This window comes from Chanos chanos, chromosome 16 (genome assembly GCF_902362185.1).
Source record: "Chanos chanos chromosome 16, fChaCha1.1, whole genome shotgun sequence".
Taxonomy (NCBI): Eukaryota; Metazoa; Chordata; class Actinopteri; order Gonorynchiformes; family Chanidae; genus Chanos; species Chanos chanos.
Window position 1 is genome coordinate 13,027,404 of NC_044510.1, and position 26,710 is coordinate 13,054,113.

The 26,710-nt window shown below is 43.9% G+C and overlaps 1 protein-coding gene across 1 annotated transcript in view; it reads left to right on the plus strand.

The window, feature by feature from the left end:
- Positions 1-7,209: 7,209 nt before the first annotated feature.
- chm (CHM Rab escort protein) overlaps positions 7,210-26,710 on the plus strand; it is a 33,808-nt gene continuing 14,307 nt past the window's right edge. Inside the window, exons 1-9 of the mRNA XM_030793730.1 lie at positions 7,210-7,271; positions 14,986-15,052; positions 15,309-15,381; positions 15,759-15,883; positions 16,058-16,379; positions 16,877-16,993; positions 18,035-18,155; positions 18,490-18,712; positions 23,801-23,878. Of these exons, the coding sequence (XP_030649590.1) occupies positions 7,220-7,271; positions 14,986-15,052; positions 15,309-15,381; positions 15,759-15,883; positions 16,058-16,379; positions 16,877-16,993; positions 18,035-18,155; positions 18,490-18,712; positions 23,801-23,878 (1,178 nt within the window). The 5' untranslated portion in view covers positions 7,210-7,219. The remainder of the gene's footprint in view (positions 7,272-14,985; positions 15,053-15,308; positions 15,382-15,758; positions 15,884-16,057; positions 16,380-16,876; positions 16,994-18,034; positions 18,156-18,489; positions 18,713-23,800; positions 23,879-26,710) is intronic.

Below are 26,710 nucleotides of genomic sequence, written 5' to 3' on the forward strand. Positions count from 1 at the left end.
AGTTGCTGAAGTTTACCTTCTTTCCGCACTCTCTCTCTCTCTCGCACCCGCTTGCGCTTTGCTCACTCCTCACACTTTTTTCTTCTTCACTTGATGTTGCTCATGCACTAGCGTTGACGTCTAGCAGTCGGGCGACATGCAACTACCTACCTCGCAAAGTGGGATGGTTACAATGAGGACTTGCATTCAGGGTTTCAATTAGCCAGCCCACTTCGAATCAGAGTGGCACTTCTCTCCACCAACGAGGAGCACCGGAGAACACGCCTTCGTGTCCTATTGGTGCTCTGCGTTTGATAACCGGGACCTATGTTATTATTACTCACCGCTACTGTATCAGTACATCAATACAAGTTTTAACGCACTTGGGAATGATCATGTGTCGCCTATATTGTCTCCTAAATCAATCGATTACATCGAGTAACCGCCTTAATACTATAACAGCGCTAATAATGCATATAATCATCGTAACAGCTGTCATTATTTAGTCAGTATCGAAGTGGCAGTAGTAATAATTATCGAAATGTTGTTATTGTTTTTTTTTTAACGTCTCAGTTATGTTATTAGCTTGTTAATATGTTATTATTATTGTTACTATAATATATGGAAAGCAACGGAGATGAAATGATACGATGAAAACTTGACGTGCCACCCCAAATCCTCTTAAGCGATGAATCTTAAAGAATGCAGGATACAGTTACTGCACAAACGAGTCATTCACACTGTTTGTTTTTTGGGGTTTGTGTGTGTGTGTGTGTGTGTGTTTTAATTTCGCAGGAATTATGCGTTATATTTGAAAACAATGGCTTTCGTTTTGTTGTAGAACTCGACGGTACATACAGTAGATGGTCAGTGAAGCGTTTTTGGCAATGCACAGCCGGGGGTTTGCAGACGCTGTGGGCCATAGAGACAGCTTCGTAAAGCGTTCCTAATGTTATGGAGTTGTTCAATATATGAAACTTGACTCTCTGTGTGAGTCACCGTAGACAACACATAGTAACACATAGCAAGTCTCCCCTGTATTGACTTGTGCTGTTTTGTGAATCTTCAGTGTGACGACGTAATGCTGTGTTTACAAACCTGAGGAATTATGAAGCTCGAGATCATTTAAGAGCAAACTGCTTTCTGTCTCTTTCCTTTTGCTCGCTTTTGTGGCCTACTATCCATCATATATTCTTTCTGTCTTCCATCCATCTACCCATCCATCCATCCATCCCTCCATTCATGAATTAATTCTTTCTTTCTTCCTTTCTTTCTTTCTTTCTTTCTTGGATCTGTGGTCACCCTCCATGTAACTGTTGACAGTGGTTGGTGTTTGACCCATAGACCAGATAAGCAAATGAAAACCCACCAAACGAGAATCTTTAAAAAGGTATAAAAAAATAAAAAATAAAAAAAAACGAGGGAAATTAATACAGGAATCATATTTAACCTTTGTGCTCCAACAACTTCTCAGGGAAGATTAATATTGTAATGAGCACCTAAATGCCATGCAAATTTCTGCAAGCACCTTGTCGAAAATTAAAAAGCTAGGTGGTAATCTGGAAATTAGATACATATTTTACCTAGGTTTCAATTGCTCCTTGGCCTCTCAGTCTTCAGTTTAATCTTAATGACTAGCTGATTACCATACCTGGCGCGGCAGCACACACAAGCCCCACCCCCAGACGGCCCCCTCAACCCCGCCCAAGTGCTTCCCTCTGTGCATGCAGAGACGACAACTCATTCTTCACTCAGAGAGAAAGAGAGAGAGTGTATGTGCGCGCGCGCGTGTGTGTGTGTCTACATGTCCGCGTGTGCACATCCGCACATGTATACGTGTGTGTGTGTGTGTGTGTGTGTGTCTACATGTCCGCGTGTGCACATCCACACATGTATACGTGTGTGTATACATGTGTGTGTGTGTGTGTGTGTGTGTGTCTGTCTACACGAGTGCATTTTGAGTTCCTTTCTACCTTGTACATCGTGAGGTGTACACCAGAGCATAGAATTGGTCTACTTTCATTGACCTGGCAGTGAGGAGAAAAATCCATCCAATAGAGTGACCCGGTCAGTTAATTATATATACACATTGACTTATAAAGCACGACACATACCAGTGCACTTTGACTTTAGTTCACATGCCATATGGACTGAAACCCTCCTGTTTCCTCTCACTGTCAGAGAAATGAATCCAGATCAGCACAACAGCTTCATACTAATTACCTTCATACATATTCATATGATAGAATGAATCCTGCATATAGTTATGTTTTCATTTAGTGACGTTTTTGTCATCTGTGGAGTTTTTTTTTTTTCGGGAAGGGGGGGGGGGTGATTATTTGTTTTCAGATAATGTGCTGACTGCCTGTTTGAGTTGTCTATACGAAGGCATACTTCCTTTTTATTCTCTTCAGATCTCTGGAGAATTTTTTTTTTCAGTCTCAGTTAACGGCCCTGTCTACTATACATTTAAAAATCTGCTTATCTTGTCTTAGTGCTCAATTCATTATCTTTTCTCTTACATAATAGTTATAATAATTTATCCATTGTTACTGATTACTATAATGCTTGAAGAAAAGAAGGATTATAGAAAGACATTGAGTGAGTGAGTGAGTGAGTGAGTGCGTGCGTGTGTGCATGAGTGAGTGTGTGAGTGAGAGGGAGTGAGTGATTGAGTGAGTGCGTGAGTGAGAAGGAGTGAGTGATTGAGTGAGTGCGTGAGGTAGTGAGTGAGAGGGAGTGAGTTCATGAGTGAGTGAGTGATTGAGTGATTGGGTGAGTGAATGCATGAGTGAGAAGGAGTGAGTTCATGAGTGGGTGAGTGAGTGAGTGAGTGAGTGAGAGGGAGTGAGTGTGTGAGTGAGTGAGTGAGTGAGTGAGTGAGTGAGTGAGTGATTGAGTGATTGGGTGAGTGAGTGCGTGAGTGAGAGGGAGTGAGTGAGTGGGTGAGAGGGAGGGAGTGAGTGAGTGAGTGAATGTGTGCTTTTGCAAATAAGTGTGTTTGTGAGTGAGGGAGTGTGTTTGTGAGTGAGTGACTGAATGAGTACGTGTGTGTGTGTGTGTGTGTGTGCACGTCTGAGAGAGAGGGAGAGAGGGATTCAGTGAGTGAGTTTCTTTGTGAGCGTGCAAGCGAATGAGTGAATCAGTGAGTGAAAACAAGGCTATGAGTGAGAGAGAGAGAGAGAGAGAGTATGTTGTCCACACCTTGCCGTTCATTACCATTATAAATCCTTTTTTCTCCCGGTGCTGGAATGTAAAATATTACGCTGGAACGGACCTGTGGACGACCAGCGTTGTGCCTTGATGTAATGAGATGCTGTTTATTAATGCATGCGTGCGACGAATCAATAACAGCGATAAATTACCGGTGATTGTAATTGAATGTTTTTTCTAATTTTACTGTCACTCGTGATAAATATTCATGCCTATTACAGTGTTTTAAATGCATTACACTTTCGCGTCTTCCACTTGATGAAATGTTCCCTACACATCAGCAGTCAAAAGTAATCCATTTGGGAGCCAGACGGCACGCGCCAAAAAAGCTGGTGTGCTCTTCATTTAGGGTGAAATATCACTCTTTAATATAACTTAACAGTCGGCTTCGCTTGTGGCTTAAATATGCTAGCCGTCCTTAAATCTTCAGAGAAAGCTCCGGATGATTTAATAACCCCACACTTAGAGCCAAATCAGAGGTGACTTGTGTGTGTGTGTGTATGTGTGTGTGTGTGTGTGTGTGTGTGTAAAAAAAAAAGAGAGCGAGAGGTGTAGTTTGCAGTTCTGTCTATCAATGAGAACAGAATTAACCTGAGGGGATAACAGACAGAGGTCAAATGTGTTTGTCAAGTAAACAAGAAACACGATGTTTAATTTAGTTTTGTTTTTCCTCTCTCTATCTGCTGTGGTCAGCATATTGAATGACAAATGATAAAGAGAACGATGACGACTGTTATTAAGTTTATACTTTAAACATATTCCTAAACCTGCCCTAAATCAAATCCCTTTACAACATCAGTGTTTGTGTTCGCTTTACCATTAACCCCTTCTTTTAACTTCATTATGTTTAGTGAGCAAAATTCAGAAAGTAATAGGCCCATATCGAACGCTATTAACGGTTTGAAAAAAGAAAGAGAAAAAAAAAACCCGAACAAACAATGACGTCACCATCAAACAAGTTTCTCACAATGTTTGTTAACATTTATTAGCGCCTAGCATAATCTACCAGTCTGCAGATGGTCTGTCCTATCAGGACTTAGTTTTATAACTTCTCTGATTTTTAAAATGTACATTCATTGTCAGATTTATAACTCAATAAGCGTTCTCGTGCATGTTTCATTGTATGAGTTTATAGGGGCGCTAACAGATGGTGTCACTCTCCACTGCTTTGCAACTGCTCACCTCTTCCAATCAAAATGGCCACCTCTCCTCAAAAAAAAAAAAAAGAGTTTATGGAGAAAAGAACTGAACTGTGAAGTCTCCTTGAATTTGACTTCAAAGCTCAAGTGCTCGAAATTCAACAACATTGCTTAAATGTCGATTGAATTAAAGCCAAACCTTTGAACAAAGCATAAATCGTTGGCTGTTCTCAGTCACATCCTTGTTTTGTAGCGATACGTTTGATAATATAATCTGAAACTGATTTTGAAATTTGAATTTTTCTTTTCTTTCCCTCAATTCTTTCACGGGAGGTTTTAGGATCCCTGTCAAACGCTACATCTATGCGAGCTTTTTTAAGTTCAAAGAACGAGGGGAATGGCCTGGGGAGGACAGCTTAGCTTTACATACTCAAATCTATTTAGTCTTCACTCAAACACCAACCAAAAATATTCTCAAAACACGGAGACCAAGAGTGACAGCTTCATCTCAGTCTGTCCTCAGATGCGAGGATCAAAGACGGAGGAACGCACAGAAGATTGTAGCTAAAGGTGTGGGTACTTGGTAGATAAAGAGAGCTCGACTCCTACAAAAAGCTCGGTGGCGCTCGACTCATTGATCGTTTTCTTTTAAAAAGCGTCCAGGAAAAACGTCTCTGAACACGGTCGGCGATGGCACGCGATGAAACCGCCGCTGTGAATTCAGTACGCACAGGTTTCTCTTTGCGTTCTACGCGGATGAAAAAGTGAGTTGTACCCCCCGGAGAATGATCCGCTGACACCTCCTTCGTCACAAAACGCTACAACAAACTCTCTTGTTTTAAGCATCCCCTGTGGGTTCATATTTTGCGAAAAGATTGTGCGCAATAGAAAGAAAGAGAGAGGTAGAGCCAGAGAGAGAGAGGGGGAAAAAACTCTCTTGTTGTGCGCCATCTGTCTTGTTTGGATGTGTGTTTTAAGTATAGACGAGATGTGCCTGAAAGAAGACTAAAGAAGATTAAGAGTCACCGTCGCGTTTCTTGAACCAAAAAACACCTGTTCAGTTTCTGGCCCGAGACATGAGCATATAGAAACGCTTTGTGATGTGTAGAGGGGAAAAAACCGCTTCATGATTAGTCTGTCGACACTGTCCACTCACTCAGTCATGGGTAATAAGGACTTTAGCAGTAAGTTACACCCCGGACAATTTTTTAAGAGATCTTTGTTGAACAAAGAATCGTAAAGCTCTCTCTCTCTCAAACACAGTACCAGAGGCTTAAGCATGACGGTGTTTTTAAACCCTTAAAACTCAACGCAAATACGGAACAGAAACGTCGATAGCCTGCACGTTAAAAAGTAATTGGGCGAAGAATGTTTTGCAGTGTATTCTGGAGGGGCACGAGTTAATGAACAACACGTTAAGTGTATGTTTTATCCCTGTATTTTTAACTTTATTTTCTTTTTCTTTTTTTTCGCTTTTAGGGGAAATAGCTAGGCAGTTGAACTTCTCCTCTAGTAAACTTACAGAGTGATAAAATATGTCGTGACAAAATGTTAAGTTAAAGTTTCGTTAAATAAAATATGATGAAATCAGGCTAGAAATATGACAGCCCATTGATTGAATTAAATCCCCCATTGCAATCGCAGATAACTGGATAAAGAGACAAGACACAATCTAAAATGTTTATGTGCAGAGAAAGAAGGGGGGGGGGGGGTGGTTACGAAGGACAGCATTTTCAAGAAGTTGGAGGGAACTGACATTAAACTCAAGTAAGATGAGAAAAGAAAAGGAGAGAGATAAAAAAAAAAAGAGAGGAGAGGATGTGGCAGTATTAGGTGACTGTTGATCAGGAACACTTCAGAAACTAGATATTCAACCAAATCATTCTGTCATAGCAGGTTTACCATTTTTATCCTTGTATGAACTATCTCAGGCCATTGTACAGGGTTTTATCGTACACTGTTGTCTACTATTTATTGGGTTCACCACAAAGACAGCAGTATAAGCCACAAGAGGAGCAAAAACTTATTAACAAGCAAGAATAAGAAAGGATGAGATTTATATCAGATGGAGCCGGAGGGAACAGAGAGAACAGTCAGTGAGTTGGAGTCGGGAGGAGAGACAGACAGAGAAAGTGCAGGCAGTGGGGGGGGTGGGGGGATCCGCCTCACCTGCACTGTTTCAGATCTGTTACTCAGAGCAAAATTTTAGATCAACAATGTCATTCTCTGTTATGTAAACAAGAGATGATTGGTTTTGCATATGTGTGTGGGGCTATATGGTGTCACACTGACAGTACCTGTTCTTCAGGTAAGGAGAAGGGACAGTGATGTGTAATAGGTTAATAATTATACTGTGAATGATGCGGCAAGCCTCATATTGTGTGTTACTCCATACAGCTGCTGTTGGTCTGCAAATATATACCTTTTAATATCAGTGACACCAGACTTCTCTCTCTCTCTCTCTCTCTCTCAATAACTTTTGGCAAAATTGATATCTGACACAGGGCAACATCCCATGTGTATTTGTTTTTTACTGTCTTGCTAATTTGTCTCATGCGTCAAAATGAAAATGCATATGTTAAGATGACAGGTAACCTTTTAATTGAGTTTATGCTTTAGACTTGTAATTCAAAAACACATGAAAAGGGTATGTTTTGTATCTTGAGCGTTTTAAAAATGACTTAGATGTCATATGTAACACATTGAAACAAATGAAATGATGAAAGGTTTTCTGTGGATTCATATGTCGTACTGAGGTTGTCATATCAAACAATACACGAACTGAACGAGATTTTTGAAACGTCAATCATTTTTGAAAACTCACGATTCTCGACCGTAATAAACACGTCATTGCGTTCGCTATCACATGACATCTTCCAAAATTCAAGATGGCTGCCGACAACTTACCATCCGAATTTGACGTTGTCATACTTGGGACAGGTAAGAAACGATATCACGTCGAGTATAATGTTTATGATTGAAAAGTGTCGGTTTAATCAAATAAACAGGAACACACTCTTGTTGTCGGCAGTGTAGCCAGGCCGTGACAATGTCACTGATAATGTAAAAAGCGAGCTAGCTAGGTTAGCCACATGACCGTACAGTGTACAAGGGAGCAACGCAAACAACTGGTTCAGATGTGGCAATGTTTCATCAAGATGCTGTATCAAATTTCCGATAACCGTTAGAGCAAGCCTTGTGTTTTTGACTTTATCCCTTCAAACGATGTGCAGCTCCCAGCATGAGCGTGGATAGCCCCCATGCTACTATGACAATTCTTTTCAGGTTGAAGCACAGATCAGTTTACGCCTGTGTCTACGTTAGCGTTACTACGACCAATACATGTCACCTGCATTGCGTCGAAGAATTTGGACAAAATAATTACCTCTCCCTTACAAAACCAGGAATTCAGCCAATGAGATTTTATCTGACATTAGGCTGAGCATATGAAATGCCTTCGTTTTTTCTTTATCTGAAGAACACTACTCACAACCGATTTGAAATGCAGGCTAATATCTCGCTAAATGCATCTACTGTTGTTTTCATGACAGAGAAGGACGTTCCTGTGCGTGTTACAGCAGCCGACGTATCTACAACGGTATCGTAGTTGAACTGATATCTTATTTAATAGGCCACTGGTCTGGTTTAGTTTCCCAGTTTCACTTAATAGACCCAGTTTACCTGGGACTAGCCTGCTTTAGAATGTAGGTAGATCACCTACTTTGTTTATGTCCTCGACTGTGCTCGCTGTTGGCTATGTTGGTCTGCAAAGTCGGCCAGCTATATTATATGCAACATTTTATGTGGTTCTTGTAACTTTACCGCATAGACAAACTTGTCTTCTGCTTTTTGTTGCGCACAAAAATTGAAAGGCAAACAGCTGTCTGTTTTATTTTGAAGTTTTACTCGAATTTGCAGTCTGTTATCTTCCATAATGGTACAGGGATTGTGGCTGTTCTCTTTGTGTATATTGGCCTGATTCAATGACGTGTGTGTTTGCTGATATACAGGGCAATGACTGAAGACTGAAGAGTGTAATTAGAGATGAACTCCATCGTTCTTTAGGGGCGGAAGCGGGGGGGGGGGGGGTAGCATTGCCAGTGCTGGGAGAGATGGTCTCTCGTCATGGTGATGGACGACGTACGGATTAAAATCTTTGGCCCACTTCTGGGTCGTTCTCACTCTGAACCACCAGAGCCAGCCGGTCCCCAGGCTGCTGGTGGCGTGCGGACTCTCGTGTCCTGGACCAGTTCTGCTCAGTACCGCTCCCTCCTGTTCTGTGTCAAGGTTGCCCCGGCAGGTGGGGGGGGGGGTACGCTGTCTCTATAGATTTCTTGTTTCACCTGCTTTCTCGCATGCTCCACACAGGTGCAAACAAGAACAGGGGCATGGGGCAGTTGTTAATGATGATAGTCACATTCCTAATCAGGTTTTTTTTTTTTTTCCCCACCCCAATCAGATCATTCAGATTTGAGTATAAATGAGGGAGGACTGTTCCTATTGGTTGCACCCCGTTGGTTGGTTGGTTGGTTGGTTGGTTGGTTGGTCAAGCCGTCTGTCTCTCTCTGTCTCTCCTGATTTGCGGGTGTCAGTTCGTTGAGTGTGTGTCACACAGATTCCAAAGGCTTTTATACACCCCTGTATGTGGCAGGGATGTCAGTAAACTTTTGGCAGAGCTGGTTATCATGTCATAACTCTTAATGCCCGTTGTGTGATGTTCCTGCCGTGGCAGACCTGCATTCACATTTACACGTATTCATTCAGCAGACACTTTTATCCAAAGCGACTTTCAAGACAGACAGAATACAAACCAACACTTAAAGCAGCGCTGACAACGTCGCGGTTGTTTGTAAGCGTTCGGACATATACCGTATAATGACAAAAAGGATCGGACCACTTCGTACGCGTTCTTACTATAACACCTCCACGAGAGCGTTGGCCTCCAGCTTTGCCCTAACGTTGCTTTTCACCCATTTGGAACTTTTGAACTTCATCAGGACGCTAAAGCAGACGGCGAAAGGAGAACATGTGACCGCCTCGACGCGGCCGACCCGTTGAGACGATAACCCATCTCGTCGTCCTATCCGAGCCTGGTCCGTGGTGAATGAGGGAGGGAGACCTTGGCTACTCCGCTGGCTGAGATGGAGGCCTCGTCTCTCAGCCGCGGCGAGGGGCGGGTCAAGGATTTGCCGAGCGGTAACGGAGATGAACGTCTCTCTTTCCTTGTTCCTCCTGTCAGGGACAATGGGTGATGGAGTGATGGAGGTTTTGAGCTATTGGACAGTGGGATGGTTTATGCGTAAAGTTTCTTTGGGGTTAATCCGTTCCTTTGAGGTCAGTCGACCGCGTGGGGGTCGTATCGATCCGAAGGTGTTCCATTGACCTGTGGTTTTCCTTATAGTTTGAGGGGAGGGCTTTCTGTGTCTGTCATTGTCAGCTAAACTGTTTTGTTTTTGTTTTTTTTTCTTCCTGTACCTTCCAAAACGGCGACGCTGGTCGAGGAATGGGAAACCTTCCAGGATTTTTAGTATAGTTTTATAGAGCTGTGGTGTCGCTCTTACAGCAAGGAGTTTATGATAATTATCATGTTAAACAGTAAACATTATTATGTGGTTTCATATTGTTATTAAAGCTGCCTAACAACCAGAGGATGAGTACGTTAACTGTCTGCAGTTGAAAAAAAAAATAAAAAAGCAGCACCAAACTCCATATTGATGGTTTTGTTTATTGATTTGTTTGTTTGTTTGTTTGTTTCTGTGTAGACAGATACGTTTCAGGTAGTTTTCTCTCTTTTTTTTCTGAAGCTGGCTCAGCTCTCACGGATGTCGACCGTCTTTGTGTTTTGCGGAGGTTGCATTAAACTGGACCCGCAGCGATTCGTCAGACGACGTCGATGTTCACGAGAACATCAGAGGTGACGTCAAAAAATTTTTGGAAATGTTTGGCAGACACCTAGGTCAGGGTCGGTCAGCACGATCAAGCGGTCCAGTCAATAATTTCCCGAAATGTGGGGAATAATTCAGAATGCTTCTTGAAACAGTCTTTTCGTTGTTGTTGTTGTTTTTGGAACCTTATCTTGAACACACTGCATTTTTGGACACCACAACAGCCATAAGAAGACAAACAAAAAGTGAGCGACTGTGAGATCCCGTGGGATGCCGGCCTTACGAGCAGACTGCTTATGTTCCACACAGCAACATCCAGAGTCTGTCACCTTTTTATCTTACGTGCTTTGTATTTGGCATTTGAAAGGGCTTTGTTCTCAGAACGGTTTGGAAAAGGAACGGATGGCTGTTGTAATGTTTGCTTTATGATGTTCGTCATATAAGTTGACAGTGCGCAAACAGGTGTGTGACTGTAAAAGGGAAATAAAACTTTTGCTATGTTATATTATGTCTCCGGGTTGGGAGACATAATAGAATATCAGCAGTGAAGCCTACGGTGTGGTGAAGTACTAACGTAGCATTTAGTAGGATTAATGTATTCTTTACCGTTAAAACCGATGCTGAAATTTGTTTATGTTTTAAAAAAAGGGTCAAAATGATGATCTCCTCTTGACTGTTATATCAACAAATAGCTTTGTTATTTGTTATTATTATCATTATCATCATGATGATGATTATGAATATTATTATCATTTTCTTTTACATTTTTTTAAGAAACCATTTGTACTGGTTGTAAATATTGCACAAGTGAACTGTGAAGGAAATGTTTATACTAGTACAAAATCAATACCTCTTTGCTGAGCGCTGGCTCAACAGAAAAAAGAAAAAAAAACTATCCCTGTGTGAAAGCATATCAGAAGGTGTAACGGATCTATTCGCGCACTTCATCCTCTGAGAAGAAATAAAAATTTCACTTGACTGATGTTCTGACTGATGTTCATTATTGACAGGACTAATCCACAGTAGTTAAACAACAGTTCCAGAAAATGGAACAGACAAGCAGAAGTTGTAGCAGGAGTAGGTGGAGGAGAAGGCTAGTTGTGGTAGTTGTTGTGGTAGTAGTTTTTTGGCAGTTGTTGTAGTAGTTGTTGTGGTGGTTGTTTTTGTGGTTGTAGTAGTTATGAGAGTGTTGTAAAAACACTTAATGGTGAGTTGTCATTGACCTGCCCCAGGACAGACTGGAAGCAACAAAGAGACCGCCTCATATCAGACCTGTGACAACTCTACCTCATATCAGACCCGCAAGGACTCTACCTCATATCAGACCTGTGCCTACACCTGCTACTTAAGCAAGCAAGGCATTTCTTCACCCATTGCATGCTCGTCCACGACTGTAAGCCTCTGTCTGAGACCTATGCTTCTAGTATTTTGAATACTCCCCACTAGCCCAAGGCGTGATTACAGAGCACTGAAATGATAACTTACTCTCTGTTTTGGAGGTTGTCTGATATAGTTCACTGGAATGGCTGTGAAGGCAAGGGAAAGCCCGCCCACGGCGACCGTCGCCGCGGGAGCCGGACTGTTCCATTTGATGCTGTGGTTCCGTGTGATGCGTCAGCTGTAAACATAAACTGACAACGTGTGTCGGTTAAGAAATTAAAGCAGGCTAGCTTTTCAGACGAGGGTCTCTCTGTCTGTACCCGTGCACAGAGAGAGAGAGAGGACAACGGACAAGTCTGTTTTGTGTGTGTGTGTGTGTGTGTGTGTGAGAGAGAGAGAGAGAGAGAGTGTGAGTGAGCGTCGGGTGACAGAAAAAAGAGCAAAATGTAAAAGAGGAGGCTTCCCATGCGGCCCACAGCCAAAGGATGTGCCTCTCTCTCGCTCTCTCTCTCTCTCTCCCTCTCACCCCCCTCCTCCCCCCCCATGCCCCGGACTATAAATAACGTGGCAAAATGACTTTCAAGGTGCAGAGATGGAACCCATTCTGGAATGTTCTCAGAAATGAAGAGTGATTTATGATTTCATACAATGCTTTTGCTGAAAGCATTTTCGGGCTTTGCTCAGTCATCAAAGTCTTGCCTGCCCCCAATCAATTATTTATTACACCGCACGTCTGTGTGGCTGCAATGCTTTATGGCAGGTAATGTTTGTCTTTAGCAAACATGATGTGGAAAAATCAATACCGGATAGGATAAATGGCATTAAAAGATGGTGGTGTAGGGTTATTTACACTTTGGAAAAAAAAAAAAAAAAATCTTCGCTATTGTCTCTGGACAGATGTATAGAATTGTCTGTGCTGTAGCCGCGGCTTTTCCGCCGCCTGCGCGGAGCCGGAAGTTCGGTTGTCGAGATGCTCCCGAAACGTCTCGGGAAGCCGACGACCGAACCTCGCCGTTCAGCCGTGTCGCTATTGATTTTACGCGCGAGGTCGCGCTTATTAATTAATCGACCGAAATGCTTCCAGTCCGATCAGACCGCGTGCTTCCAGACCTCCGTCGGCATTCTCCGTTACCGACGTAATTCCTCTCAAATAGCTCTGTTTTTAAAAACAGACTAGTGAGTATTTCAGTAAGTTTTGTCCTGCAGCAAATATTTTCTTTATAAAGAGAAAAGGCGGCGTTGTGGGAGAGAGAGAGCCCCGGGGATGAGCTGGCGGGTGAGGGGCTGGTGGGCGGGTGGGCCGCAATATTCGGGTTGGAGTTTCCATCAGTTTGATGACGGGAAGAAGACGACGCACAGTGGCTCTCCGGGACGGTCAGAATAAATCACTTTTCCATTGTGTGTGTGTGTGTGTGTGTGTGAAATGGGACTGTGCAAGGCCAGATGAATGAAAAGAAGAATAGAGGGACAGAGAAATGCCTCTGTGGCTTAATGGAGTTGTTTTTTTCCCTTCTTCTTTCTTTCTTTTTTCTTTTTTTTTTTTTCTTCTTTCTCTTTTTCGAGGTAGCGCCAACATAAGAATCGTTGCCCAGTCTGTGCTTTACCTGACCGACCGCACACCAGGTTCTGCGACCCTTTGACCTTTAATTCATTTCGTTATTTTTACAGATTGTTAGTTTCAATTCAGCGTCTCATTTTTAATCAGAGAATCAGTCGGCGTCCGCTTTAGCATCTCCAGACGGAGTTTTATCTGATGCGTCTGAGAGAGGAACCGGACTCTGTGTGCAGGGGCGTCACCCGTTGCGACAAATTCTCTAAATCGGGAAAAAGGGAACAGGGGGAATGAAACAGAATTGATAAAAATAGAAAACGTGCGTTTATGGAAAAAGTGTACGGTGTCGGGCCAGATGTCGACGTTAAAACATAGTAGGAGGCTGTTAGGCTGAAATGAAAACTCCACATGGGGAAGAGCGCATAGGTTTTGTATTAGGCTACACCTTAGCTCTCTTACACTGCTCTGACTTAGGGTTAGGGTTAGGGTTAGGGTCAGTTCCTGAAGAGCGCTTTGGCACAGAAAAAAGGAGAAGTGTGTGTTGGGCCACGTAACGTGATCATAAGACATAAAAACCTGTAATTATATATAGGTACCAATGAGTGCGTAAGCTGCTTTTGGAAAATGCAGAATTGGTTCATCATAAATGACTCAAACATCACATTGCAGGAAACCCCCCCCCCCCCCCCCCCCCCCCCTTTATAATGTACATCCTTCTTTACATAGAGAGCGCATGTTTAAACAGTCTGTCTCCACTGCTCCTAACAGTGTTGACCTTAAGGGTGTGTGTTATGTGTTTGTCAGAGAGATGATGTGAAATCTACGCTGAAATGTGAGCGCTCTAGTGAAATTTTAACTGACAGTAAATTTTGGCTGCAAATGACACTACATGTTGTCATGATCTCGTTCTGTTTTCAGTAACATATACCAGTCTGTTTATAATTCCAAAAGGAAAATAGGAATACCGAGGGAAATTCGAGTGTCGCAACAACACCATCAGCACACACCAAACGCAACACGGAATAATGTAGTAGAATATAATAAGACAAATAGGAGATAGGAATAAAATTAAAACAAAGATAAAATAAAGGTTGTTTCTGTACGTTGTGCAGTAATTGGTAATGTAATAAGTAGCCGTAAAGTGAGAATACTGAGGTAGATAGATGTTATTGCCATAGTGCAGGAGTTCTATACATAGTATATAGTGAATATAATGAATATGCCACAGTGTAGAGCAGTAGTAGTATTATTATCACTATTGTGTGGTGTGTAATGTGCAATAGAGAGCATTGTTGTTACATGTGCAGTAGAGTACATTGTCGCTGTTACACATTGTGTAAAACCATAATGCTAACTGCAAAAAGTGTGTCAATGTAAAATGTCAAGTCGATATTGTACATTTGTCTTTTTGAATGATCACAGGCAGTTTCTCAATGAACCAAAGCCTGAATGGTTGCGTAATATTTTGAATGAATTTGCTTCCTGACTTTTTTTTTTTTTTTATACATGTTTCTTTAAGCGCTGAACTGCCACTCTATATATTTTCTCCTTATTTCCTAAGTGCTTTATACTCAACCTGTTTGCAGCAATTGCGTGAAACGAAACTCAAGTCAAACGGCAATTGTTGTACGAACGCGCGGCGTAATTTAATATCGAGGGAAAAGCGCTTGACCTTCGCCTGTAAGCCATCCAGGGAGGTTAAAGACGAGAAGCGTCTCCAATTGAACAAAGCGTTTTGTTCAGGCAGGAGGCTTTGGGGGGAAGGGGAGGGGGGTGGGGGCTTGTGAGGATTTAATGCCTCTTGGTAACAATACGTTCCGTCTGGTCTCATTCCCAGGCCTTACGGAGTCTGTCATTGCTGCAGCCTGCTCCAGGGTTGGACAGAGGACCCTACACCTGGACAGGTAAGACCTCCGCCCCGGAGACCCTCAGGAATCCGCTTAAGAGGACTCGACTGTCACCTGAAGTCTTTTCTAAACAGTAATTTCTGTACTCGTAATGTGAATGCAATTCAGATTGGATTTCGGATTACATTCATAGTTTCCAGTGGCGTGTGTGTACAGTCTGGGTTCCTAATGGAAATTTGTCTGTGTATTTATAGCGGTGAATGGAAAAAATATAATAATTTCTTGTTTTTTTGGGGGGGGGGGGTTGTTTTAGGAGAAACTACTATGCAGGGAACTGGGCAAGCTTCACGTTCAATGGCCTGCTGTCCTGGATTGAAGAGTATAAGGTGAATTATGCTCAGTGTGACTTTTATTTTGAAATAGCCCAGACAAGCGCCTGCTGAGACTCAGACACGGTTAAGTACCCCAGGCAGGATTTCTCAGTCAGCCGGATAACCTGAGCCAAAAGTCAAGACTGTCCAACAGGAGCGTTCCTAAGTTTTCACTTTAGGCTCAAGTCATCCAGCTAACTAACTAAGAAGTCCTGTTGTGGGGAGTAAACACTAGAGCAATCGACCATGTTGGAGGAAGCAGATAATGTTGTGTTAGTTCTTTTCAGGAGGCTCAACTTTGTGCATGCATGTGCGTGCGTGTGTGCATGTGCGTGTGTGTGTGTGTGTGCGTGTGTGTGTGTGTGTGTGTGCGTGTGTGTTTTCAGAATCAGCAGGAGGCCCCGGAGACGGCGGGAGAGGAAGGATGGAAGGATAAGTTGGAAGAGGGAGAGGAAGCACTGCCACTCAGCTCTGTGGATTCTTCCATCTCCAACCTGGAAGTTTTCTCTTACGCCAGGTATCGCAGGCCCCAATCTCAAACGTTCTTTTACCCCTCTGTGCCCTTTTAGCCTTCCAGGAGACAGGAAATGAATGCCGAACACCGAGGTATTAAAGTCAACCGAACATGGTAAGGTAATGTGTGATGTCTGTAGTGTTTTAACCCTCTCACAAGCTGTCTTCTCGTCCACAGCGAGGAGGCTGAGGAAGAGGAGGAGAGGAAGGCGCCGCTGACGACGAAAGCTGAGACCGAGGATACGACTGACGGTCCTGCAGAGGAGCCAAACGTGGTCACCCCTGACGCAGAGACCCCTACTGAGGAACGAGGCCAGGACAGTGAGTCCCCTCAGCCTAACGAGGGAGGGACGTCTGAGCCCGGCCAATCGGAGGAAGAGGAGAAACAGCAACAGCCAATGAGCTGCTTGCCAGAACCACCTGTTGAAGTGAAGAAAAAGATTACGTATGCCAAGCTGCTTAAAGACGGGCGAAGGTTTAATATTGATCTTGTGTCTAAGGTTGGTTGTCAGTAAATATTGTTTTTTAATACTAAAAACAAAGTCACAGAGTACTTAATACCATCATTACCAAGACGTAAGATCACTCTGAACAATTAGAGTGTTAAAACTAATACTTTACTAACTGTTGTTTTGGTGATTGTCATCATAACAGGATCAAGTGGGTTACTATTCATTTACACGTAATGAATAAGTGTTTATGAATTTTTATTAAGAATTAATTAGACGCGCATCTTAAGTCTTACTTAACAGTGCTGATCTAGGATCAGTTCCCTTTGCTCCGTGTAGCTGTGTATGATCGGGATCACGAGTGGCGAAAACTGATTCAGGACCATTCTTATTCTCTTGGAAATGAGATGCGTGTGACCTGCAGGGCCCTTATTTTGACGGAGGGTAAATTTGCACCTCTGGTCTCTCTCTCCCCCCCTCTCCCTCTCTCTCTCTCTCTCTCTCCCTCTCTCTCTCCCTCTCTCTCTCTCTCTCCCTCTCTCCTACAGCTCATGTATTCTCGCGGCTCATTGGTGGATCTCCTCATTAAGTCCAACGTAAGCCGTTACGCAGAGTTTAAAAACATCACCCGTATCCTGACGTACCGAGACGGGAAGGTGGAGCAGGTACAACATACACACACACACACACACACACACACACACACACACACACACTCTATTACACACTCACACTTTTTTTTTAGTTTCCGATAAAGGCCTAATCCTCAGTAAACACAATGTATTTTCAGTCATACACAAATCTGATCGGCTTCTGTTACTGATATTGATTTAATCATTTTATACGAGCCGGATGATTGAGAACCACGCTCGAGATGTTTGGTAAAACGTACACTGGCGACATCAATCTGTTGCTACTGATAAATCATGTGAATATCAGGCTGTGGTTTACATAAATGTTATAAATCGCTGTTAAAGAAGGGAACACCAAATGCAAAGTGACAAGGGCAGACACAGCAAGAACAGAAGTGAAAGACTGTATCAGGTCCATCGCTTTTTAGTTTTTACTTTTGACCGTTTACTGTCCAAGTTATGACTTATGAAAGCATATGGAGAGAGACGATGTCGAATGTTTTTGAGTGCGATAACAGTGAGGCTGGACATGTACACATATGATTTTGTGAATGTGGTGTTTGAGAGATTAACGTTTCTGACCTCTGCTCGAACCATATTGTTTATATATTTAATTTCATTTTTTTTTTTTTGTTCCCCCCGTTCTGTCATTATGTGATTGTGGTTGTGAATTAGAGTTAGAGGCTAGAGGCACTGAACTGCGATAAAATGATTATGTCGCCTCTCTGAGCGATTCCGTTTTTCTATTTTACTAATGCGCGTCAGATTAAACGTTACGACACAAAAGGTGTTTTTGTTTATGTTCACCTCACTAGAAAACGTTAAAAGCGACATTGAAATGCAAATCCGTTTGGTGGGATACACGCTCACTATCTTTTTCTTTCTGTCCTTCTCTCTCTCTCTCTCTCTTTCATATCTTCATCTCTCTTTCTGTGTCTGAGCCTCACTTTGTATTCCATCATGTCTTTCTTCATCATATCCTCCCTTGTTCACTTACTCCCTTAATACATGCGTGTTCATTTCTGCTTTTCTACCCTCCTTCCACTCATCTTTTTCTTCTCTCTCTCTCTGTAGGTGCCTTGCTCTCGTGCAGATGTGTTTGGCAGTAAACAGCTGACTGTGGTAGAGAAACGTATGTTGATGAAGTTTCTCACGTTCTGTTTGGACTATAAGCAACACCCAGAGGAGTTTCAGGGTATGACCTCTCTTTCACTTTCTCTCTCTCTCTCTCAAACTCTCTTTCACTTTCTCTCATTCTCTCTCTCAACTTCTTTCTCTCTTACTTTTTCTCGCTCTCTTTCTCTCTCTCTCATTTTCTTTCTCTCTCTCTCTTGCTCTCTGTCTCTCCCTCACTCTCTCTTTGGATCCTTCTCTCTTTCTCTCATTTCCTTACCCTACAATCATATGGACTGTCTGGTTGATACTGATGGAGAATCTATCCATATTTATTTATTTAATGCAGTGTGGGAGAGGCCACCTTGTTTAAGTGACGGACTGTCGCTCTAACTGACCATTGCCCTCTGTTTCAGACTTTACCCAGAAGCCCTTTTGGGAATTCCTGCAGACCAAGAAACTCACCGAGAGCTTGCAGCATTTCGTGCTGCATTCCATCGCCATGGTTTCGCTGGACACCCCCACGGAGGAAGGCCTGAGGGCCACGCAGCACTTCCTGCGCTGCCTGGGTCGCTACGGCAACACGCCCTTCCTCTTCCCGCTGTACGGGCTGGGCGAAATTCCGCAGTGCTTTTGCAGGTGAGCGAACGCTCTCGGAGGGTCGGGCGCCTGACTGAATTCACTCGGAGCGCTGGTTCGATCGCCAGATGAGACGGAGGCCGCGTAACGGTCTCAGGTCAGGGTTCTGAAACGTCCAAACGGCCCTAAATTCTTTTCCTTTCCTGGTTCCTCTAGTCAACCCCAATGAATCAAAACAGCACTTCACTGGAATATTTAACATTGTGTTACAATGCTGACACTTGATTTAACGAGTGTGTGTGGGTGAGTGTGTGTGGGGGGGGGGGGGGGGGCACTTAAGAGTATTGGGACAGGGTTAAAGACTGCATTTAGCTGCTTTGGATGTGTATTTGATCCCCGGTCTGTTGGGTTCAGTTAACCGTTCACTCTGTGCCGGAGAATGAGAGAGAGAGAGTAGAATAAACAGGAGGAGAAGTTGGAGGTGAAAAGCGTTGTGCTGGAGTGACTGCTTTTAGCGCCGCGGGTCTAGAGGGAGCTCCGCCGCGAAACAGCAGCACTTAGTGCCTGCTGGGTCTCCGGGCGACGATCCGTTCCCGTCGGCAACGAGACGCTGGCGGGGGGGTGGGGGGGGTGGGCAGTAAATAAAGGAAGAGCTGACCTCCCCATAGACCTGTGTGTGACATAAAACCCCAACCAAGGAAAGATGTCACAAACCACTCGAGTCTTCTGCATCGTACAAAATACTGTGCCTCACGCGCATGGGACACTCTCACCGTCTCATATGTCGAATTTGAGAGCGAGAGAGAGAGAGCAAGCGAGCGAGCAGTCAAGTCAACCTGCCAGTCCTGCATTGTTCGGGCATCTGAAACAAATGCCCATTCTTTCTTTAACACTCTCTCTCTCTCTCTCTTTCTGTCCTTACATAATATCAGAGAGTAGTGGAGTGCGGTTACTCCCTTGGTAGTTGTAAGTTGTTCAATCCATATTTAAATCATATGGAATATCAGCATCCGATATCTATTACAGTGTACTGGTGAAATCTAATACTCGCTGCGCACTGAAATATTCATAACCAATATGCTTTCTGTCAGCCTCAAAACCTACCTAACAATTTTTTTTAATTTATTCTTAGAACGTGACATAAATTATATGAGAAACTGTTAAATAACAGCCGTCCTTATCGAGTACTATTTGGCATCGATCGTAGCACAGAGCTTCGTTACAGAACACTTAACCCTCCACCCTTAAAGAAAAAAAACCCAAAAAACAAAAACCGGTGGTTTGATTTATTTTCGACTCTGACTGCGGAATCTTAATTAGCCCCCGTCTGCTTGGAGGCAAGTTCATTTGCATTTTTGATTTTGCTACTTTTACGCTAATCACCCTTGCTGACACTCAGCTGAGCAAGGTAGCACAGCGAGGCGTGTTCCCACCTGCCCGCTGTCGATCAGCGACGGGAGAGACCGAGGGGAAAAAAAAAAAAAAAAAAACAGTTTCTCCTTCTCTGATTGGTCGGGTAAGACCCAATTTCGTAATCTAATTCAGCCACGTTAAAGTTGTTTTGTTTTTCTGCCTTTTTTTTTTTCGTCAGCATATGCTTCATGCCATATGCCTCGGTCTAAATGCTTCTTTCAAAAATGCAGAAGCCTGGGTGATGTTGCCACGTAGTATAAAAATTACAATTTAAAAAAAAAAAAAAAAATTAAAAAAAAAAACGTTACTTGAACGTTAAATGAATACTAAATTTGCTGACACCTTTCTGGTTAAGATGAGTTGAGTAAAATAAAATAAGAGAAAACGGGAAAGAGGGAGCAGGAAACGGGAAAGAGACGAGGAAACAGAGGCGAAAGGAAAGGCAAAAAAAGACAACAACAACAACAAAAGATGGGACCACAGAGAGAGAGACAAAAAGTTAAAAGCGGGAAAAATAAAGGGAGAGGTTGTGAGAAGCAGAAGGCGGACTCATCCATCAAGCTGATACCTGCTCCGCAGGTGATGGATGGATAGATGGCGGCGCAAACTCAATAATGCTCACTCTCTCTGGGGTTATTCACAGATCAGTGAGCCGCGCCGCTAATAAAGTGATGAAATGCTTTGCTGTCCTTGCCCGCATTATCCCTCAAGTTTTGACAGCGCAGACTCTTTTTAATTTCTAAATAACCTTTGGCGCTCTGACTGCCGTCTTTCGTCTTCTCTCTCTTGCGTTCGTTCGTTCGTTCGCTCGCTCGCTCTCTCTCTGTCGCGTTTTTTTCGTTCGCGCTCCGCGCGGTAAAGTTTGAGTGAGGCGTCGACATGCGCGAGGGCGATTCATTTAGCCAGCAAACACATTTCGCCCGTGACAGGTTTTTGATTTGCGCGTCGCCGTTTTTTTTTTTTCGAAGCTCCAATCAGACGACAGTCAAAGCGAAACAGATTGAGAGGATAGGGAAATGCATTAATTAAAGCAGATGATTGTTTCTCCGACGTTAGTTCACAGATCATACCCCCCCCCCCCTCAGTTTTCTCGCGGTGCAATAAACATCTAATTTATACGGATCCAACAGGATTTAATTTTAGGTGGGATGGCGGGCTAGGCAGCATGGCGCTTTGTTTTCTTTTAATTATTGGCCAACCATTAGCCCCCTACTCTCGCTCCCGGCGCCGAAGATTACAAACGAATTTGCGGGCAATGAACCTGACAGGTAAGTGGTGGTTGCGCGTGCTGTAATTTTGTTTGTTTAGCATCTCGACGGCGGGAGAATTTATCGTTTGACGCTCGCGGATGCTCGCGACTGCTCCGACAGGCTCAACCCTCCCAGGACCGTTTAAATGGTCCCGCCATTTCCGTCTCAACTGCAGCGGACAAATTCCTCCCAAGTAAGCGGCGAGCTGCTGTTGTTCTGCTGCGGAGGGCTAATAAAGGAGCGAGGCCAATTTTCTTTTCTTTTTTCTTTTTTTCTTTTTTCTTTTTTTTTCTGCTTCTGCCACCGTTTCATGCATCAGCACTATGAAATCACAGGGGAACCAATCAAGATCATATAGATTAATGTTCCTAATTCTCTGCCATTATGGACCATAATTAGCCTTGGAAAAAGTTTACTCCACACAATTCTTTTCAGAGGATGAGTGGTTTGGGGGTTTTTTTGAAAGAGTGTATATATGTATTTTTATATGTGTTTTATCATGACCTCAAAAAATCCTTTAAAGGCCTTGTACTAATTGGCTACTGGACTCCAATGGTAGGAGACCTAACTTGCGCTAAGACCAAGCCGGACGGTTGTGTCCTCAGATCACGTGTCCTTCTGGAGAATTAAGTTGAAGAGTCAAAAAACATTAAAGGGGGGAAAAAAAGCACAGTCTGAAAGTAGACAACACTTTAGAACGAAACAGAAACAGAACAAAATCAATGATGACAATATCCCAAAGGCCTAGACTTCCCAATACGCCCAAGACATATTGGGTGGGTCATTGGTCCATTGAACAAATTATACAGGTGAATTAGTTCGCACCTTATGTATTGAGTTCTACTGCCTGTGAGCATATCAAGCGGCCGTCTCTGCGTTTTCGAGCCTTTGCCGGGCAGATAGATGATTAAAAAAAAAAAAAAAAAGTGAACTGTCGCCCTTTAAGGCGCTTTCTGTTTATTTTAACCAGAGCTGAGTTTGTGCCGCGAGAGCCTGCAGCCTGTTTGTGCTGCTTGTTACATTAGCTTTTTTAATTACAGAAATAACCAGTTGGAGGCAGTTGGTATGTGAGAACGGGAGGAGGATGAGGGAGAAAGAGAGAGAGAGAGAGAGAGAGAGAGATGGGGGGGGGGGTGGGTTGAGTTGTCGAAGATTTATTTTGGATGTGACCTTCTCCACTCGTACTGCTGCTGTAATCAGTGGAATTAATAGCATAATCAAATTATACACAAACTCATAAATCATAGAGGAACGTGCTGTCACTGCAGCGCGGCTATTAATGGCGGCCATTGTTTTGCCGCCGTATTAGAAAACTCCGCGTCTCCCTGATTCCCGACTTGATAGAAACTGAAATGCCATTTAGAGGCTATAAAGACCGGACCAGAGGGGTGGGGGGAGGGGGGGGTAGGGGTGTATGGAGACGTACGAGGGTACCGGATTTTCACAACTGTTAATTTAGCCTGCGACGTTGCCGGGGCACCGGGGGCCGCGCAAGGGTCTAGCGCGCGGCCCAATGACGGCATCATTGGGACCGACAGCGGGCAGTTAATTAGAGTAATATCGGCCTAAACGTCTGTCAGTTAGGGTTAATGACATCAAAGGGCTTTCCCGCCGTCTCGGCGGGGTTCCGCGGGGGACAGGAGATGGGCGAGGGCGATTGCTCGCAGGTTTAGCTTTCTGCTTTTTTTTTTTTTTTTTTTTTAAATCCTTCGTTCTTTTATTAAGATGCCATGTCTGCAAATTAATCTGGGGGTGGACACAAGGGGCTGCCCCCCCACCCCACTCTTTCAGGTCAAGAGGACACACAGCGTAAGTAGCCCCCCCACCCCCCCACCCTACCCCTCCCATCCCACCCCTCCCATCCCTGTTCTGCGCCGCTCTGTGCTCTGCTGACTTAGTTCTGCAACCGCTGTTTTACCCTTTGTTGCAATATCTGTAGCCTCGTCCACCAGAGTGCCGTGCTGCTCCAAAGTAGATTACCCTGGAAAAGTTCCACCAGCATCAAAGTCCTGTTTCTGACCGTCATCTTTTTCCCCTGAGTGGTCCGCGTTGCCTTTGACAGAAACTGTGTAACAGAGACCCGTTTACAATAAACTTACGCTTTGCTTTTATATCGTCACACATTTAAAAAAAAAAAAAAAAAAAAAGCTCATTAAACTATTTATAGTCTAAGTGTCTGAAAGCTATGGTGAAAGGCTGGTCTTTGGGGGGAGAGGAGGGGGGGGGCACCTCACACTTTCAACTTTGAGTGACCTTTCATGCACTGTCAGATGAATCAGATTTTTGGCTTTTGGGAGAAGAGACAAGGTGTAATCTGCCTCTTTAATGCCAAACCGTCAGTTTAGTTTATGTGTGTCTAGAACATTGTGTTGATCGGTCCAGGCCAAATACAGGTTTTGCAGTGGATAAATCAGTGATTGTGTATAACTGAGTGTCTTTGTGTGTGTGTGTGTGTGTGTGTGTGTTTGTGTGTCTTTTTTTTCAGGATGTGTGCTGTGTTTGGAGGAATCTACTGCTTGCGACATTCAGTGCAGTGTCTGGTTCTAGATAAGGAATCTGGCAAGTGAGTAGTCCACTATTCCACTCAATCGAACACTCTCTCTCTCTCTCTCACACACACACACGCACGCCTTGATTTTAATCCAATAATCTACTCAAATACAGCAAAAAAAAAAAAAACAAAAAAAAAACCCTACAAAAATTACGAGTACCCTCTGCTTTCCACTTTGTATCGTCCAATCGTAGTGGACAGGGTACCTCCAAAACAAGATAGGCCGAGTACGTTCGCGTGTGTGTGTGTGTGTGGTTGGTGGGGGGGGGGGGGTTTGGACAGAGAGATTGGGGGGGGGGTGCTTTTGGAATATAGATACGAAATTAATTTTCTGGGCGAGGGCCACACCAGCCCCCCCCTGAAGCAGCAGAGCTTGGAAGACAAATCGCGAGGCCCTGCCGCTTGGGCCGGCGATGAGTGATGCAGCTTTTTCCTCATGGCCTTACCTCCACTAATTGATTTTCATCGGAAGACAAAAAAGCCCTCTGTTGCCGGCTCTTAAAAAATGAGAGTTCATCTCCAGTCTCCCTTGATTAATCTGCGCTGATAATGCGCGTCAGGCCCCACCAGAAAGCCCTTTAATGAGTTTCAAAGGTGGATTGTTGTCATAAACTAGGTTAGATTAGGTTTTTTTTTTGCCCCCCATCCCTTCTACCCTCTCTCTCTCTCTCTCTCTCTCTCTCTCTCTCCCTCTCTCCCTTGCTACTCTTTGACGATATATATTAAGGATCTTTCATCTTGGCGGTGGGTGACCTCAGGGGTTTGATTCCGCTGTGCGTATGGGGCGATGAAGAGTGGCGTTAGCGTTACCGGTAGCGTTATTGTTAGCATTAGCACGCTAATGTGGGGCCCAGAGATTTAGGGGGGTGTGAAGTATTGAGGGAATGCGCTAGGGAAGCACCACCCTGTGGGATGCCGATAATAAAGGGGGAACGAAAAAAAAAAATGCAGTTCCTTTGGTAACATCTTCCCAGCGTGGAGAGAGAGAGAGAGAGAAAGAGAACACAAAGAGTTTTTAAGCCCTGAAGAGTTAAAGTCGATCTTTGATTGAGCTTCATGGGTCAGTTTTCGTCGTACGGTTTTACCCTAGAGAGGCAACTTAACTGTCCCAATCCCAAGAGCGTTCCTGGTGACCGTGAGGCATTAACCAACCTACTAAGCTAACTGCAAAGCCATCCGCTAGAGTTTTAACGCCGCATTCTCAACCCCGTAGTCAGGTCATGTGGTTTCCCCGTGACTCTCGTCGTCCTGAGAGAACCGCCTGAAACACGAGGCTCATCTAAAGTCGTCAAACTCTCGCTTCTTTCAAGGCGGACCCCCTCTGAATCAGAGAATCTGGACCGGAACCAAACCGAGCGCCGTTGGCTCAGAGCGCTGTCCATCCGCCCGCCCGAGTTGGTCGAGGGAATGAGGCAGAAGCTGGAAAGGCTCCAGGCCGAGGTGTCAGTCAAACCCGGAGCGGAGTCCATAAAGAACCCGCAGAGGTTCGACGCAATGTACCCCTGCCCTCCGCCAGAGACACTGTGGTGTCGACTCAGCCCCTCGCGTTCGAGGCTAGCGCCATATATCATATCGGTGGGAGAAAAAGTTTCGCGAAGGTGAAAAACCTGGCAAGGTGTCTGCCAGGCTGAACAATGATTTTAATTTCCTCGCCGTCATAAATTACCGCCCTATGTCTCCTCTTATTACATACATAAAGCTGAAAAGGGTAGAGGGGGGAGATTAATAATGTAGTGGTGCATTGTGGGCCGTCAGATCCCACCTGCCACCCTACTCAACGCGGAGGTGGGCCTGGCGCAGCCCGACTGGTTACCGCGACGACAGGAGCCTCAATCACGCGTCCGAGCTCATTTGTCCCGCTGTGCTATCGGTTGCCATGTCAACACGAGTCAGTCGCGGGAATCTGTCCGTACTGATTAGTTCTGTCAGTCAGTAGCATCGGCGAATCTGAACTTTACCGTACATTGGTATGTTGGACCATGTAAGTTTTGGATAAATTTGTTTCTGATCATTTCAGTATTGTCCTATATCAATTGCTCAGTTTTCCCTCATTATCTCAGTAATGGATGAACCAGCCCCAAGTTACTTCAAAGCCTGGAGATGAGGAAAGATCTGAATGTGCATTTGAGCATTTGTGCTTTCTTTATACAGTGTGTGTTTTTACACCGGAAAAATGTGCATTTGTGTTCAAACAGTTATTTATGGTTTTATCCAATTAAATAAAGACTTAGTAGAAGGCAAACACACACTTTTAAATCATCAGATGCAATTTCTCTGTCATTTTCTTTATTAATTTGAGGACTGAGGTGAAGCTTCTCGCTGTTGCACTGCAGAGAATCGCATAAGCCAATCAGATCAGTCAAAAAAAACCCCCACACTATCAGGTGACCTGTTTAGCATAACCAAGCCACCCTTTTTTTTTTTTGTTTTTTTATTTTTATTTTTTTTTAACGCTCAGGAGCACGTAAAAGTCAAAGTGTGCGTCGTTGGGTGCAAGGTTAGCTCTCTGATTGGTGTGGAGACCACCGGGCGTGGTTTATGAAGGGTGGTTATGAACGGTGGCTTTGATCTACAAAAGTACACAGTGGCCTTGAGTCCAGGGCAAACCGAACGATTAGCCTTACATCAGCGTCCGCGCGATATATGTATGCTGACAGTGGAAACCGTATGGCTTATAAATAAACAAGCGTTTTCCTCACTGAACTCTATGTGTGTGTGTGTGTGTGTGTGTGTGTGTGTGTGTGTGTGTTTGTCTCTCTGTGTGTGAGCATGCACGGTTCGAAAATTATTTGGATGGGGGCAACACATTAGTTACTAAATACGGCCAATAAATGCAGTCAAATA